General features: G+C 41.1%; 1 protein-coding gene across 7 annotated transcripts in view; it reads right to left on the minus strand.

Moving 5' to 3' along the window:
* The window catches only part of LOC128705644 (uncharacterized), a 123,554-nt gene that overhangs the window by 92,955 nt on the left and 11,497 nt on the right, over positions 1–19,102 (minus strand). For 5 of the 7 annotated variants that reach the window (XM_070100325.1, XM_070100324.1, XM_070100323.1 and 2 more), the window contains exons 1-2: positions 3,547–3,692; positions 2,546–3,101 (exon numbers count right to left, since the gene is read on the minus strand). In XM_070100325.1, the coding sequence (XP_069956426.1) occupies positions 2,546–2,611 (66 nt within the window). In that variant the 5' untranslated portion in view covers positions 2,612–3,101; positions 3,547–3,692. Of the gene's footprint in view, positions 1–2,545; positions 3,102–3,546; positions 3,693–19,102 lie in introns of those variants that run through there. The other 2 variants (XM_070100326.1, XM_070100321.1) reach the window with 1 other exon arrangement.

Genomic DNA, 19,102 nt, shown 5'->3' on the forward strand with positions numbered 1-19,102 from the left:
TATTCTAGGTTCTCTACACATATGCTGCTATGTATGATAATTCTATGTAACTGTATTTGTGTATACCTGAATAAACTTACTTAACACTAAGACGAGGGAGCGTGAGCACATGTTATTGTAAGAGAGAAAATGGATGAATATCCAATGCGTGGGGAGACTCTTGAAATTTGCTGCCGGGTTTACCTAAGGTACATCACAAATAAACGTTACGGTATGTGTAATATGAAGCCAGAGTGATTCAGTGTCTGACGCACACATAAACACTCACATGCATGCACGCACACGCGCGCGCGCACACACACACAAAAGCTGTGACTCGACCCCTGCAACCACGACTTGGTGAGTACACACACACACACACACACACACACACACACACACACATACTACTACTACTACTACTACTACTACTACTACTACACACAAAACAGGCCAAGGGTCTTTCGACAAGTCTCTTTGAAAATGGTGCTAACAACGCACATTCGTGTGTGTGTGTGTGTGTGTGTGTGACAAGGACAATCTGCCAAGCTGTTGTCAGAGAATTTCGTAAGCCCAGTCACTTAAGTTGGCACTGATTATTATTATATTAAAAAAGAAGCGCTAAACCTACAAGGGTCATACATCGCGAATTGGCACTGAGAGCCGTATAAACCGTGACTATGGGTGCCATCCCTTAGTCGAACACAAAAGTGAACTCACCAAGTTTCTCAAACATCTTGAATGCCCACGGTGTTACTGGTGGCGCGCTCTTCCCAGTACTGATGTACCTCAGTATTGGTTGACAGTACCTCAACACTGGTTGACAGCACCTCACTATTGGTTGACAGTTCTTCAATATTGGTTGACAGTACCTCAATATTAGTTGACAGTACCTCAATATTAGTTGACAGTACCTCAGTATTGGTTGACAATACCTCAATATTAATTGACAGTACCTCAGTATTGGTTGACAGTACCTCAATATTAGTTGACAGTACCTCAGTATTGGTTGACAGTACCTCATGTCATCAACGACGGTGAGGATCGTTATAATATTTACATCACATGTTGTTCTGTAAGATACCACGGCCCGCAGCCTCGTTCTAGATGCAATTCATGCTTCACTCCCATACAAAAAAGCTGCCACCGCTTTTAGTACATTTCACACACACACAAAAAAAAAAAACGCACTGAGAAGAGGAACCTTATGACAACGTTTCAGTCCCGCCTGGACCACTTTCAAGTCACGATACTGTGACATTTTATTTTTCTCATACATTCCTTTTTTTTTTTTTCAATCACTGCCAATCCTCTCCACAGACATCTCAACGCACTAGATTTTTCTCGTCTGTTTTGTAATCTCCTAATTACTTCTCATTTTCCAGGTGCTGTATGACCCTTTCAGTTTCCTGTTTCCCCATGAACAAAATCTGTGATTTGAGATCAGTGTGCGGTGTGAATAATGTAAAATAACAAGGAATATAGAATTAAAAGACGGTGTGGGGTAAAGGTATAACTTAAGAAAGCAGTAGAAGGGTTGGTAGGATGGTTCGGTCTATTAGAAAGAAGTAAGATAGGATGACCAAGGTGTATATTGTAAATCCGGGGTGGAAGGAGCGAAGGAGTAGCATCAAGCAAATGTTTGTGATCGTGTTTGCTGGGAGTGGAGGCAAGCGGTTTCTATGGTTTAAATGTCCTGTTGGAGTGTGAGCAAGGTAACATTTATGAATTGATTCAAGGTAAACCGGTTAGCCAGACTAGAAATCTAAGGAGGCTGGAAGTATAGTGCCTGTACTTTGAGGGAGGGGTAAGGCTGCTGCAGTGATGTCCGCGAACTTTGGCAAGACAGCTATTGAATGAAAGATGGCGATTTTTTTTTTTTTTTTTTTTTTTTTTTGGGGGGGGGGGGGGGTTCAGAGGGAGTCACCTTACTTGTGTTGGGATATGGTCAGTGTGGTCAAAAAAAATCTGTGATTTACCTCATTTTTCAGGGACCAGTCTGCTGACCCTTGTAGTATCCAGTATCTAAAAATATTTTTTTTTGTTTGTTCTCTCGTTCCCAGCCCCTGAATGGAGGGGGGAGGGTGTATTGATAATGAAGGACTCCCGTTCCTTTCAGATCAAACAGATCCAGTTAGAAATAGTAAAACATTTTATCACACGAGTGTCTTGATCCAAGGAATTGGAGCTATCGTCTTGGATCAAACCTAATTACCTCCTATTCCCCAGGCGTTGTGTGACAGGTTTAGAACATCCTCCTAATGATGATGACAAAATCAGTAATAATATTAATTATTATTATCATTGATTCGTTGGTTCTTGGGATTTAAAGGCTATCTACTATACTAGGGTCATTAAGACTGCACGTAACCTTTTCAATGCCAGACAAGAATACTTCAGTCCCTAAACTAGGAACTAAACAACTCAGCATATAGACGCTGAAAGATGCAAGCCTCTTGGTGTATGTATCCCGTATTGTTATTATTATTATTATTATTATTGTTATTATTATTATTATTATTATTATTATTATTATTATTATTATTATTATTAATGTTTATCTTACCTGTACAAAGCTCTTCTCCTTGCGTGTGTGTTTGTCAGCTCTCTTGCCTTCCATATCTTGACTCATCCAAAGCCTCTTCAGTAATTATATATTGTATTCGCAAGTTATATTTCAAAAGGCGTATGTTTCTAGCGTGACTAAGTGTGTTCACACACAACACCAACTCCGGCACATTTGTAAATATGGTTATCACAGATACTATCACTAACTTTCGTGAGCTAACACTTCTGATACTTCATTCACTTGCATGAAAACTTTATCATAACTAGAGAGTTTCTTTACTAATTCTTGCCAAACACGCACAGGGTAACCTTGCTAAATCTTTAATCAAACAACGCACTAGAGCCTTTGGCACCACTTCATAGCAACTTCACGACAGTGGAACTACGTGGACGGGGAGGGAGGGGTGGTGAAGGTCCTAGGAAAATGCGCTCCGGATCAGGAAAGTTGACGGTCGCTTCTGGAGAGAAGCAATTCGAGGGTTCGTTGCGATGGTCTCGTAAGTCGTAAGTTGTCGATGGCACTCGGAGAGGACGAGGCTCGGTAAGCTCTGCACCTGCAAACATAAATACAACTGTTACTTGTGGACAAGGAGTCGTGTATGAGACTGTCTTCGAGGGAGCATGAGTGACGGGTGTTACCATAGAAAGAATTTCCAACATGGCTAGCGAGGCTGACGAAGTGTGATCGCTGGGGAGTGCCCACTAGTTTAAATACTCAGAAGTGCCGGACCGGCGGAATTCATCACCTCTTTAAAGAGCAAAGGAGTCAAGATTACTCACCATTCAGCCGACCGCTGGTAAGCCAGTGGTCACTGCTGATGTGGTCCGCCATAGGGCCATCGGCCACCCCACCTTCACGTGTTCTTAAACACACCATCTTCCCTCATCCCACAATTGTGCTGTCACCACTGAATGTGTCACTTTATGATAAAGACCCGTGCCAGGTGGTTTTTACAATTCAGTAAATCAAGGGCAACACGTGGTCGGCTTCACACTCACCAGGATGGGTTAACTCCTGCAGGAGGCAGCGCGGCTACATAACACCACAACGCCAGCGACACTGCGCCCACACAAACTCCGACACACGCTAGCCAAAGAGGCTCACGGGCCCGCTGCCAAGTGGCACACCCCACACAGTGCCACTGAGAGGGTTAGGGCAATTTTCTATGTTCAAAACTTTACCCTCCACAGGTGCCTGTCAGCCGATAATAGGGAAAGATACGTTGCTCCACAGATGTAGTACCGGTGGGCATGTGAATCAAGTGACGCTTGGGGGTTCTGGCAAATGACTGTCTAACCTTGACCTAAAATTCATTGGGAACCATGACACACGTGTTTCTTTATACCCGGCGATGCATCTCACACGGCAGTTGTGCTTGAAACTAAGAGGAGAGATGTAAGAATACCACACACTGCAGTCTTCACACCTCGCGTCTCGCCCTCGGCAATCTTCACTGTATTTCCGCCGCCTACAATCCACCCATCCCCTCCACCACCCCACCCCAAGAGTTGGCTTGCAAACCATGGGTCGTGATGGGTAGGGGAGTCCACGTGATGCGTCTTAGTGTGTGTGGGAGATAAGGAACACCTTGGAAGGTAGACAATGGTCTAGCAGCCTAGCCGATAATTGGTAACTCAGACATTTCAAGCAGAGAAAAACTTTTTTTTTTTCACCTGCAGTGAGATTTAATATAGTTCCACTGTGGGCGAAAATTCATAAAGTAAAGGTTTCCCTCTGTTGAAAGTGTTTAAACTGACGTCATAGATTGTGACGCCTACTTAACATTACCCAACAAGGGTTATTTTCTTCTACTGTAACCACCACAGACAGTGGTAGTGTGCACGTTCGTACACTCATAGCCTCGCGTTCAATTCTCATCCAGTTTACGTGAATATTGTTATGTATATACACTACTGCTCTCGGTTCGTGTACATCGAGAGAAGTGCACTACACGTATATTATATACATTTTATTCACAGTTATGTAAATATTAAGTTGCATAAGACGTGAACTATTTAAACATCTAATCCAAATTAAGATATTTTTTTTGCTTTAATGCCGTCCCAGGATACAGTGCTGAGGTTCACTGTTGGCACAGTGCCATGTGTCACATTCTGTTGACATCGGTCTTCCATCGAATAAAAATGGATTCTGGGACACACATGATGCCTGTCTTGAAATTCCTTAGCACTCACAGGCATGTTGATCATTTTTGTAAGTTATACATGATATTATTGATGTTATACATAATAATAATGGTGTACGTGATAATGTTTGTTATACCTGATAATATTAGTATCATACATGCTGATATTGGCATTATACATGATAATATTAGCCTTGTACATGATATTATTATACATAATTATATTGGCATTATGCATGATAATGTCATTATAAAGGATAATACTAGATGTTATGTTTATTTGTGATTTTTAACCTGGAAGAGGGAGAGTTAGCCACTCAATATAACCCCAAAAAAAAGTCAGTACCTCATCGAGGACTGTCTATCTTATTTCGACTGTGGTCCTTTAATCTTGTCCCCCAGGATGAGACCCACACCAGTCGACTAACACCCAGGTACCTACTACTGCTAGATGAACGGGGAGAACAGGTGTAAAGAAACATGCCTGACGTTTCCAACCGTACCGGGGATCGAACCATAGACACTATGTAAGCTGAGTGTGCTATCAACTGAACCACAAATACCCTGTGTGTGTGTGTGTGTGTGTGTGTGTGTGTGTGTGTGCTCATTTATGTGGTTGCCAACACACTAACACCACCACAGTGACCCTCCATTGTTCTGACCACAGCCAAGTAGCATCTCTCATCTCTCCCTCATTTCTCACTCATCCCACTTGCACTTCTCATTCTCCCTCATTTCTCACTCATCCCACTTGCACTTCTCATTCTCCCTCATCTCTCACTTCCCCCCCTCCCTCTCATATATCGACTGTTAATGGGACTTCGTTAATAAAGCAAAGTGGAATAAAATGGTCTATTGCTTTAGTGGTATGATATCAGCTTCAGGTGAAGGAAGTTCGAAGTTCAAATCCCGGACAAATCTAGATCTTAGTATCAACAAGGCGGACTGGCCTCTCTCCTTGGCCTCAGTTATAACTTCGAGTAGAGCCGACGGCAGGAAAATTCCCGAAACAGGTCACAGGTAAATGAGGTCATGTAAATTTCTTGCACACTACTACCACTGCTATTACTACTACTACTACCTCCAGTACGACTAATAATAATATTAATAACAGCAACGATACAACTAGTACTACTAATATTAATAGTAATAATACTAATGAGATGTATTAAGCACTTGCATGCAGGACGTTTATTATGTGTAGAGAACAAGTTAGCAAACTATGTTGTTGTGTTGCAAATTGCTCCCAGGTGTGTCACAATGAGACACTGAGCTACTAAATTACCATCATATTACTTGGTAATCCTAGGAGGCTATCATCTTATCCTGTGTTCTTACACACACACACACACACACACACACACATGTGCCTAGGACAAAATGGTAACTAACACACACACACACACACACACACACACACACACACACACACACTCACAAACACACACACACATATATATATATATATATATATATATATATATATATATATATATATATATATATATATATATATATATATATATATATATATGATGAAACATTCATTACCTCAGCCACACCCACGTCGAGGTGCAGCCAGTGGGGTTGAAACGTAAGCAGGCAACCACTAGGGTTGGTCTTTATGAGAACTGGGACAGACAGGGTCACCTGTGCTCCCAGTATTGACATTATACACCAGAAGAGGAAATGATTTTTAAAGAACGACCTGTAAAATGAAACTATTACATTGTAAACACTGTTAATGAGGTTCAAAGTAGAAAAGTTCAAGTCTGCAAGGTTCAAATTTAGAAGATTTATATCTCGAAGTTTCAAATATATTTTTGAGTATCATTCCTGAGAATGTTGATGAAATGATAATTATAATAATAAAACCTGTTGATAATGTGATAATTATTGTGTGTGGTGGAATGTTGTATTTCATAAGAGCAACACTCGCCCCCGTGTGGTTCACACTGAGCGCAAGGACTGATGAAAGCTCGATCCTCCGTCCTGTAACCATGTGTTGTGGAGGTGATGTGGTGATGGTGTGTGGCGTAGTGTAGGGTGCCGTCACAAGCCCTCGCTGGCACACCACACTAAAATAACCTGAAGAGTGCCAGACTTCCGTCACAGTGGCTACCTAAGCTGCCATCACCGCCTGACTGGTGATGTCACCCTGACTGAAGGGCAACACGAGACACCATATTATTGCTATTTTGTAGATAAAGGTTCAGAGAACAGACAAGTTATTATATTGAAGATTGAGACACTTATACAACATATGGGAATCTTTATTCAGGAAACGTTTCGCCACACAGTGGCTTCATCAGTCCAATACAAAGAGGAAGGCGTAAGGAGAGGAGGAGTATAGGTAATCAGTCCCTCAGCCTGGAGTAGATGTGTTCAGTCCATCAATCTTGTAGAATGTACAGCATAGGACCGTAGACGTGGCTTATATACTGTAGTGAGGTGAGGTGAAGCAGGCGGAGGCGGGATCATAGTGGTACCATCCACTAGTCGAAGTAGGTCTTCGTCCAAAGGTTGAACAAGTGTTGAAGAATTCTTTGTAACAAGATCCCATGATGATGCAGTGTCTGACAGTTGTGATGAATGGTTTGAAAAACCACTTCGACTAGTGGATGGTACCACTATGACCCCGCCTCCGCCTGCTTCACCTCATCTCACTACAGTATATAAGCCACGTCTACGGCCCTATGCTGTACATTCTACAAGATTGATGGACTGAACACATCGACTCCAGGCTGAGGGACTGATTACCTATACTCCTCCTCTCCTTACGCCTTCCTCTTTGTATTGGACTGATGAAGCCACTGTGTGGCGAAACGTTTCCTGAATAAAGATTCCCATATGCTGTAAAAGTGTCTCAATCTTCAACTTGTCGGTTTTTCAAACCATTCATCACAAGTTATTATATTTATGAGAAACACTAAATTCACCGGTGTCATACAGTGTTTAGGATATGAGAGGTAATCACGAGTGGCCAGGAGTCCTGTAAAGACTTTTAATGATGGTATAAAACACCCGCCCTAATTACTCTGAGTCAACCTAGAATTAGATGGTGTTGTTTGTATACCAAGCGCGTGATGCTCATCTCATAATATAGATAAATGGTTCAGAAAACCGACTGGATGATAAATTAAGACACTTGCGTATATATTACCTGGAGTTTACCTGGAGAGAGTTTCGGGGGTCAACGCCCCCGCGGCCCGGTCTGTGACCAGGCCTCCTGGTGGATCAGCGCCTGATCAACCAGGCTGTTGCTGCTGGCTGCACGCAAACCAACGTACGAGCCACAGCCCGGCTGATCAGGAACTGACTTTAGGTGCTTGTCCAGTGCCAGCTTGAAGACTGCCAGGGGTCTGTTGGTAATCCCCCTTATGTGTGCTGGGAGGCAGTTGAACAGTCTCGGGCCCCTGACACTTATTGTATGGTCTCTTAACGTGCTAGTGACACCCCTGCTTTTCATTGGGGGGATGGTGCATCGTCTGCCAAGTCTTTTGCTTTCGTAGTGAGTGATTTTCGTGTGCAAGTTCGGTACTAGTCCCTCTAGGATTTTCCAGGTGTATATAATCATGTATCTCTCCCTCCTGCGTTCCAGGGAATACAGGTTTAGAAACCTCAAGCGCTCCCAGTAATTGAGGTGTTTTATCTCCGTTATGCGCGCCGTGAAAGTTCTCTGTACATTTTCTAGGTCGGCAATTTCACCTGCCTTGAAAGGTGCTGTTAGAGTGCAGCAATATTCCAGCCTAGATAGAACAAGTGACCTGAAGAGTGTCATCATGGGCTTGGCCTCCCTAGTTTTGAAAGTTCTCATTATCCATCCTGTCATTTTTCTAGCAGATGCGATTGATACAATGTTATGGTCCTTGAAGGTGAGATCCTCTGACATAATCACTCCCAGGTCTTTGACGTTGGTGTTTCGCTCTATTTTGTGGCCAGAATTTGTTTTGTACTCTGATGAAGATTTAATTTCCTCATGTTTACCATATCTGAGTAATTGAAATTTCTCATCGTTGAACTTCATATTGTTTTCTGCAGCCCACTGAAAGATTTGGTTGATGTCCGCCTGGAGCCTTGCAGTGTCTGCAATGGAAGACACTGTCATGCAGATTCGGGTGTCATCTGCAAAGGAAGACACGGTGCTGTGGCTGACATCCTTGTCTATGTCGGATATGAGGATGAGGAACAAGATGGGAGCTAGTACTGTGCCTTGTGGAACAGAGCTTTTCACCGTAGCTGCCTCGGACTTTACTCTGTTGACGACTACTCTCTGTGTTCTGTTAGTGAGGAAATTATAGATCCATCGACCGACTTTTCCTGTTATTCCTTTAGCGCGCATTTTGTGCGCTATTACGCCATGGTCACACTTGTCGAAGGCTTTTGCAAAGTCTGTATATATTACATCTGCATTCTTTTTGTCTTCTAGTGCATTTAGGACCTTGTCATAGTGATCCAGTAGTTGAGACAGACACGAGCGACCTGTTCTAAACCCATGTTGCCCTGGGTTGTGTAACTGATGGGTTTCTAGATGGGTGGTGATCTTGCTTCTTAGGACCCTTTCAAAGATTTTTATGATATGGGATGTTAGTGCTATTGGTCTGTAGTTCTTTGCTGTTGCTTTACTGCCCCCTTTGTGGAGTGGGGCTATGTCTGTTGTTTTTAGTAACTGAGGGACGACCCCCGTGTCCATGCTCCCTCTCCATAGGATGGAAAAGGCTCGTGATAGGGGCTTCTTGCAGTTCTTGATGAACACAGAGTTCCATGAGTCTGGCCCTGGGGCAGAGTGCATGGGCATGTCATTTATCGCCTGTTCGAAGTCATTTGGCGTCAGGATAACATCGGATAGGCTTGTGTTAATCAAATTTTGTGGCTCTCTCATAAAAAATTCATTTTGATCTTCGACTCTCAGTCTGGTTAGCGGCTTGCTAAAAACTGAGTCATATTGGGACTTGAGTAGCTCACTCATTTCCTTGTTGTCATCTGTGTAGGACCCATCTTGTTTAAGTAGGGGCCCAATACTGGACGTTGTTCTCGATTTTGATTTGGCATAGGAGAAGAAATACTTTGGGTTTCTTTCGATTTCATTTATGGCTTTTAGTTCTTCCCGCGATTCCTGACTCCTAAAGGATTCTTTTAGCTTAAGTTCGATGCTTGCTATTTCTCTGACCAGTGTCTCCCTGCGCATTTCAGATATATTGACCTCTTTTAGCCGCTCTGTTATTCTTTTCCGTCGCCTGTAAAGGGAGCGCCTGTCTCTTTCTATTTTACATCTACTCCTCCTTTTTCTTAGAGGAATAAGCCTTGTGCATACATCGAGTGCCACCGAGTTAATCTGTTCTAGGCATAAGTTTGGGTCTGTGTTGCTTAGTATATCTTCCCAGCTTATATCGGTTAGGACTTGGTTTACTTGGTCCCACTTTATGTTTTTGTTATTGAAGTTGAATTTGGTGAATGCTCCCTCGTGACTAGTCTCATTTTGTCGGTCTGGGGCTCCACGCATACATGTCTGAACCTCAATTATGTTGTGATCTGAGTATATTGTTTTTGATATGGTGACATTTCTTATCAGATCATCATTGTTAGTGAAGATGAGGTCTAGTGTATTCTCCAGTCTAGTAGGCTCTATTATTTGCTGGTTTAAATTGAATTTTGTGCAGAGATTTAAAAGCTCGTGTGAGTGTGAGTTTTCATCAGAGCTGCCTCCTGGTGTTATTACTGCAACAATATTATTTGCTATATTCCTCCATTTTAGGTGCCTTAAGTTGAAATCCCCCAGGAGCAAGATGTTGGGTGCAGGAGCTGGAAGATTTTCCAGACAGTGGTCAATTTTTAACAGCTGTTCCTGGAATTGCTGGGATGTTGCATCCGGAGGCTTGTAGACTACCACAATGACTAGGTTTTGGTTCTCGACCTTTACTGCTAAAACTTCCACTACGTCATTTGAGGCATTAAGCAGTTCTGTGCAAACAAGTGACTCTGCAATATACAGGCCAACCCCCCCCCCTTTTGCCTGTTCACTCTGTCACATCTGTATAGGTTGTAACCTGGGATCCATATTTCGTTGTCCAAGTGATCCTTTATGTGGGTCTCAGTGAAAGCCGCGAACATTGCCTTTGCCTCTGCAAGCAGTCCACGGATGAAAGGTATTTTGTTGTTTGTTGCTGGCTTTAGACCCTGTATATTTGCAAAGAAGAATGTTATCGGACTGGTGGTATTGTTGGTACTGGGGGGGGATTTTTTTTCCGGCATTAGTATCTGTATCTGTTGGTTTGGAGTGGAGGCCATCGACTGTGGTTCCACTCCAGGAATGACTGGATTTGGTGTACGATTTCTGCCATTTCCTGCCAGTTTTTTTTCCTTCCTGGCACTAAAAAACCTCTCCCTCTTGAGTGGCTGTGGCTACCCAGGTTTTCCCATGGCCTGGATGTTTTGTATCTTTTTGTCCCCTTTAGATGGTATGCCTGGCAATTTAAGTTATAGCACAGTCTTTCCTGTACTGAAGAGGTACACATTTCAGGGTGAAAAAGCTTACAGGAAGGGAGTTTGCATTTTCCTGTTGTCATAAGGGCATGACATTTTCTAGGGTGGTCATAGTTGCATGTCCCATCTGTTTTTCCAGATTTCCCATGCCAGCAGATACCAAGTGCATAGTATGAGCACAGGCTTGGTTTCCGTTTGCCTTGGGTTTCTGTGACTGTATTCCCTGTTGGTGCATGTTTCCCTGTCTTACTCCTATCCTCCCTAGCACCAACAATGGAGCTCCCACCAGTTGTTTTTGGTAATTTATCCTCACTATTGCTATTGGAGTCCTCTTGTTTGCTATTTCCTGCGGTATTTCTAGTTTGCAATATTGGTTTTATCTTATCTTTGACTACACTTGTTTCCCTACTATGGCTCCTGTCCTCTATGAGGTCATTTATATGTATTCCTTCCTGCGTATAATTCCCGACTACCTGGACAAAATCTCCAGCTTCACCATTACTGTCTCCCAGGACAGTATCTACAGCTTCACCATTTCTGTCTCCCAGGACAGCACCTCCAGCTTCACCATTTCTGTCTCCCAGGACAGCACTATCAGCCCCACATTTACTGACTACCAGGACATCACCTCCAGCCTTACAGTTTGTGACTACATGGCCAGTATCAAGGGCAGTACCATTCAGCCCAGCCTTTTTATGTTCCCATCTGTTGTAGAAAGCTTCCAGGTTTTCTATGAAAGCAGCTTTGATGTTATCCTCTTTTATATCCTCTTTTATATATATTTATTGTGAAAATTTTTAGCCAACGAGTGACTTCAACCATTCTTCTCCGTATTGGACTGAAAAAGCCACTAGTTGGGAAAACGTTGCCATAATAAAGATAGCCTAGTGTTGCACAGGTATCTAATTCATCATTGTTTGATAATGTTGTAGTTCGATGTTGCTAGGCTACTGCAGCAACGAATGTGCACTGTTCTTACGCAATATATGTTTTTTATATATATTTATAAATGTGGAACTTTGGTTAGCTTTATATATTATAGGTTAGATGGGTACGTGAGTAGGTGTGGGAGGGTGTCACTTGGACTTGTCTAGCAGCATGGGAGAGTAAGTCTGCTTCTGTGTTTCTTCATTCTCATGCTCTTTTATTATCTTTAATTATAGTATTGCTATCTTGTAATGCACAAGATATCTTCACAAATTCCATTACTATAATGTGAGATAGACCATCTGAGAGGTAGTTCTCAAGGAATAGTAACTCCAGCTCTGCCGAGAGGAAACATTTGTAGATGTCATAGCCCCTGACCCTTTATGGAATACTTGCCGATATCATAATTGACTTACTGAGGTCTCCCAGCTCAGGCTGACAGATTTCATCACTGCATGTATGAAATCCACCCTATCTGATGGACTATGACACGTAAATATAACTAGCTTTTGTTCCTACTATGTATCTGTCATATAGAATAAGGCAGCGCACTGCTGACCTATTCTATATATGTTAAAAGAAAAATCAAGTTACTGGTAATTACCAGTAACTTGATATATTAATTTTAAGGAAATGGGAGCTGGTGCTAGGAAGTTAGCAGATTTTGTGCCATGAAATAGGGTTATGGGGATTACATCGCAAAAATAATTAGTATGACGTTTTGATAACCCTGATGTATGACGTTTTGATAACCCTGATGTATGACGTTTTGATAACCCTGATGTATGACGTTTTGATAACCCTGATGCATGACGCTTGATAACCCTGATGTATGACGTTTTGATAACCCTGATGTATGACTTTTGATAACCCTGATGTATGACGTTTTGATAACCCTGATGTATGACGCTTGATAACGCTGATGTATGACGCTTGATAACCCTGATGTATAACACTTGATAACCCTGATGTATGACGCTTGATAACCCTGATGTAAAACACTTGATAACCCTGATGTATAACACTTGATAACCCTGATGTATAACACTTGATAACCCTGATGTATGACGCTTGATAACCCTGATGTATGACGCTTGATAACCCTGATGTATAACACTTGATAACCCTGATGTATAACACTTGATAACCCTGATGTATGACGCTTGATAACCCTGATGTATAACACTTGATAACCCTGATGTATGACGCTTGATAACCCTGATGTATAACACTTGATAACCCTGATGTATGACGCTTGATAACCCTGATGTATAACACTTGATAACCCTGATGTATAACACTTGATAACCCTGATGTATGACGCTTGATAACCCTGATGTATAACACTTGATAACCCTGATGTATAACACTTGATAACCCTGATGTATGACGCTTGATAACCCTGATGTATGACGCTTGATAACCCTGATGTATGACGCTTCATAACCCTGATGTATAACACTTGATAACCCTGATGTATAACACTTGATAATCCTGATGTATGACGCTTGATAACCCTGATGTATGACGCTTGATAACCCTGATGTATCACACTTGATAACCCTGATGTATAACACTTGATAACCCTGATGTATGACGCTTGATAACCCTGACGTATGACGCTTGATAACCCTGATGTATGACGCTTGATAACCCTGATGTATAACACTTGATAACCCTGATGTATGACGCTTGATAACCCTGATGTATGACGCTTGATAACCCTGATGTATAACACTTGATAACCCTGATGTATGACGCTTGATAACCCTGATGTATGACGCTTGATAACCCTGATGTATGACGCTTGATAACCCTGATGTATGACGCTTGATAACCCTGATGTATGACGCTTGATAACCCTGATGTATGACGCTTGATAACGCTGATGTATGACGCTTGATAACCCTGATATATAACACTTGAAAACCCTGTTATATGACGCTTGATAACCCTGATATATGACGCTTGATAACCCTGATATATAACACTTGATAACCCTGATATATGACGCTTGATAACCCTGATGTATAACACTTGATAACCCTGATGTATAACACTTGATAACCCTGATATATGACGCTTGATAACCCTGATATATGACGCTTGATAACCCTGATGTATAACACTTGATAACCCTGATATATGACGTTTGATAACCCTGATGTATAACACTTGATAACCCTGATATATGACGCTTGATAACCCTGATGTATAACACTTGATAACCCTGATATATGACGCTTGATAACCCTGATATATAACACTTGATAACCCTGACATATGACGCTTGATAACCCTGATGTATAACACTTAATAACCCTGATATACGACGCTTGATAACCCTGATATATAACACTTGATAACCCTGATATATGACGCTTGATAACCCTGATGTATAACACTTAATAACCCTGATATACGACGCTTGATAACCCTGATATATGACGCTTGATAACCCTGATGTATAACATTTAATAACCCTGATATACGACGCTTGATAACCCTGATATATAACACTTGATAACCCTGATATATGACGCTTGATAACCCTGATGTATAACACATAATAACCCTGATATACGACGCTTGATAACCCTGATATATAACACTTGGTAACCCTGATATATGACGCTTGATAACCCTGATGTATAACACTTAATAACCCTGATATACGACGCTTGATAACCCTGATATACGACGCTTGATAACCCTAATATATGACGTTTGATAACCCTGATGTATAACACTTAATAACCCTGATGTATAACACTTGATAACCCTGATGTATGACGCTTGATAACCCTGATGTATGACGCTTGATAACCCTGATGTATGACGCTTCATAACCCTGATGTATAACACTTGATAACCCTGATGTATAACACTTGATAATCCTGATGTATGACGCTTGATAACCCTGATGTATGACGCTTGATAACCCTGATGTATCACACTTGATAACCCTGATGTATAACACTTGATAACCCTGATGTATGACGCTTGATAACCCTGACGTATGACGCTTGATAACCCTGATGTATGACGCTTGATAACCCTGATGTATAACACTTGATAACCCTGATGTATGACGCTTGATAACCCTGATGTATGACGCTTGATAACCCTGATGTATAACACTTGATAACCCTGATGTATGACGCTTGATAACTCTGATGTATGACGCTTGATAACCCTGATGTATGACGCTTGATAACCCTGATGTATGACGCTTGATAACCCTGATGTATGACCCTTGATAACCCTGATGTATGACGCTTGATAACGCTGATGTATGACGCTTGATAACCCTGATATATAACACTTGAAAACCCTGATGTATAACACTTGATAACCCTGATATATGACGCTTGATAACCCTGATATATAACACTTGATAACCCTGATATATGATGCTTGATAACCCTGATGTATAACACTTGATAACCCTGATGTATAACACTTGATAACCCTGATATATGACGCTTGATAACCCTGATATATGACGCTTGATAACCCTGATGTATAACACTTGATAACCCTGATATATGACGCTTGATAACCCTGATGTATAACACTTGATAACCCTGATATATGACGCTTGATAACCCTGATGTATAACACTTGATAACCCTGATATATGACGCTTGATAACCCTGATATATAACACTTGATAACCCTGATATATGACGCTTGATAACCCTGATGTATAACACTTAATAACCCTGATATACGACGCTTGATAACCCTGATATATAACACTTGATAACCCTGATATATGACGCTTGATAACCCTGATGTATAACACTTAATAACCCTGATATACGACGCTTGATAACCCTGATATATGACGCTTGATAACCCTGATGTATAACATTTAATAACCCTGATATACGACGCTTGATAACCCTGATATATAACACTTGATAACCCTGATATATGACGCTTGATAACCCTGATGTATAACACTTAATAACCCTGATATACGACGCTTGATAACCCTGATATATAACACTTGGTAACCCTGATATATGACGCTTGATAACCCTGATGTATAACACTTAATAACCCTGATATACGACGCTTGATAACCCTGATATACGACGCTTGATAACCCTAATATATGACGTTTGATAACCCTGATGTATAACACTTAATAACCCTGATGTATGACGTTTGATAACCCTGATATATGACGCTTGATAACCCTGATGTATAACACTTGATAACCCTGATGTATAACACTTGATAACCCTGATGTATGACGCTCGATAACCCTGATATACGACGCTTGATAACCCTAATATATGACGTTTGATAACCCTGATGTATAACACTTAATAACCCTGATGTATGACGTTTGATAACCCTGATATATGACGCTTGATAACCCTGATGTATAACACATATAAACCCTGATGTATAACACTTGATAACCCTGATGTATAACACTTGATAACCCTGATGTATAACACTTGATAACCCTGATGTATAACACTTGATAACCCTGATGTATGACGCTTGATAACCCTGATGTATAACACTTGATAACCCTGATGTATAACACTTGATAACCCTGATGTATAACACTTGATAACTCTGATGTGTGACGCTTGATAACCCTGATGTATAACACTTGATAACCCTGATATACGACGCTTGATAACCCTGATATATGACGCTTGATAACCCTGATGTATAACACTTGATAACCCTGATATACGACGCTTGATAACCCTGATATATGACGCTTGATAACCGTGATGTGTAACACTTAATAACCCTGATGTATGACACTTGATAACCCTGATGTATGACGCTTGATAACTCTGATGTATAACACTTGATAACCCTGATATACGACGCTTGATAACCCTGATATATGACGCTTGATAACCCTGATGTATAACACTTGATAACCCTGATATACGACGCTTGATAACCCTGATATATGACGCTTGATAACCGTGATGTATAACACTTAATAACCCTGATGTATGACACTTGATAACCCTGATGTATGACGCTTGATAACCCTGATATATGACGCTTGATAACCGTGATGTATAACACTTAATAACCCTGATGTATGACACTTGATAACCCTGATGTATAACACTTGATAACCCTGATGTATAACACTTAATAACCCTGATGTATGACCCTTGATAACCCTGATGTATGACGCTTGATAACCCTGATATACGACGCTTGATAACCCTGATGTATAACACTTAACCCTGATGTATAACACTTAATAACCCTGATGTATGACGCTTAATAACCCTGATGTATGACGCTTGATAACCCTGATGTATAACACTTAATAACCCTGATGTATGACGCTTGATAACCCTGATGTATGACGCTTGATAACCCAGATGTATGACGCTTATAACCCTGATATACGACGCTTGATAACCCTGATATACGACGCTTGATAACTCTGATATATGACGCTTGATAACCCTGATATACGACGCTTGATAACCCTGATATATGACGCTTGATAACCCTGATGTATAACACTTAATAACCCTGATGTATGACGCTTGATAACCCTGATATACGACGCTTGATAACCCTGATATATGACGCTTGATAACCCTGATGTATAACACTTAATAACCCTGATGTATAACACTTAATAACCCTGATGTATGACGCTCGATAACCCTGATATACGACGCTTGATAACCCTGGTGTATAACACTTAATAACCCTGATGTATAACACTTAATAACCCTGATGTATAACACTTAATTCCCTGATGTATAACACTTAATAACCCTGATGTATGACGCTTGATAACCCTGATATACGACGCTTGATAACCCTGATATATGACGCTTGATAACCCTGATGTATAACACTTAATAACCCTGATGTATAACACTTAATAACCCTGATGTATGACGCTTGATAACCCTGATATATGACGCTTGATAACCCTGATGTATAACATTTAATAACCCTGATGTATAACACTTAATAACCCTGATGTATGACGCTCGATAACCCTGATATACGACGCTTGATAACCCTGGTGTATTCATGACTGAGCCACACACATACCAGCCAGAATGACACAACTTAGAGGTTGCAGCAGCAAGAACGTCAGTCTTAACTTCAGTTCATTACCTCACCAGTGAAGAGTTTTATACAGCAACACTTCTTCTGCAAGTGCTGATGCTGGCTTCCGCGTATCTTATTCCCGGAAGAACTAATATTAGCCACAACATAAGGAACTTAACTCAACCTACTCCTCCATCCCTCGTTTATATTGCTTCTTACCTGTTAGAAATCGAGACTTCTTCCTGGCTAGTAGCAGGTTGTGTTTATGTTTTAGGGTTATGTGTGATGCCACAAGAAAACAAAATCATAAATTACTAAATATGCTACAAAATTAATACATTGTTACAAGTCTAAACTGTCATCTTGCTAGTTATATGTAATCTCGCTCTACCTCGAAGAAGCCAATCCACTCTGCCCCAGACCCAGACTCCTTTCGACTGCATATTCATAAGAAATTACAAAAAATAATAATGTAGATGAATGGTTCAAAGAACCGACATGTTGTTAAATTAGACACATGTGCAACTCTTGGGTATCTTTATTGAGGAAACGTTTCGCCACACAGTGGCTTCATCAGTCCATACAAAGGATAAACTTGAAGAACAGGAGGATGAACATCAAAATGGTATACAATACCGACAGGTTGTTAGGTAAGACACATATGCAACAGTTAGACAACTTTATTCCGAAACGTTTCGCCTACACATCTCTACTTTCTGTATTCGACTGAAGAAGCCTACTGTGTAGGCGAAACGTTTCGGAATAAAGTTGTCTAACTGTTGCATATGTGTCTTACCTAACAAGAACAGGAGGAGAATGAGGTAATCAGTCCCTCAGCCTTGAGTCGATGTGGTCCGTCCATCAATCTTGAATAGAATACGGTATATGAGCGGAGAAGGAGCTTATAAACCGTATGGCAGGAG

The sequence above is a fragment of the Cherax quadricarinatus genome, chromosome 72, assembly GCF_038502225.1.
Source record: "Cherax quadricarinatus isolate ZL_2023a chromosome 72, ASM3850222v1, whole genome shotgun sequence".
NCBI lineage: Eukaryota > Metazoa > Arthropoda > Malacostraca > Decapoda > Parastacidae > Cherax > Cherax quadricarinatus.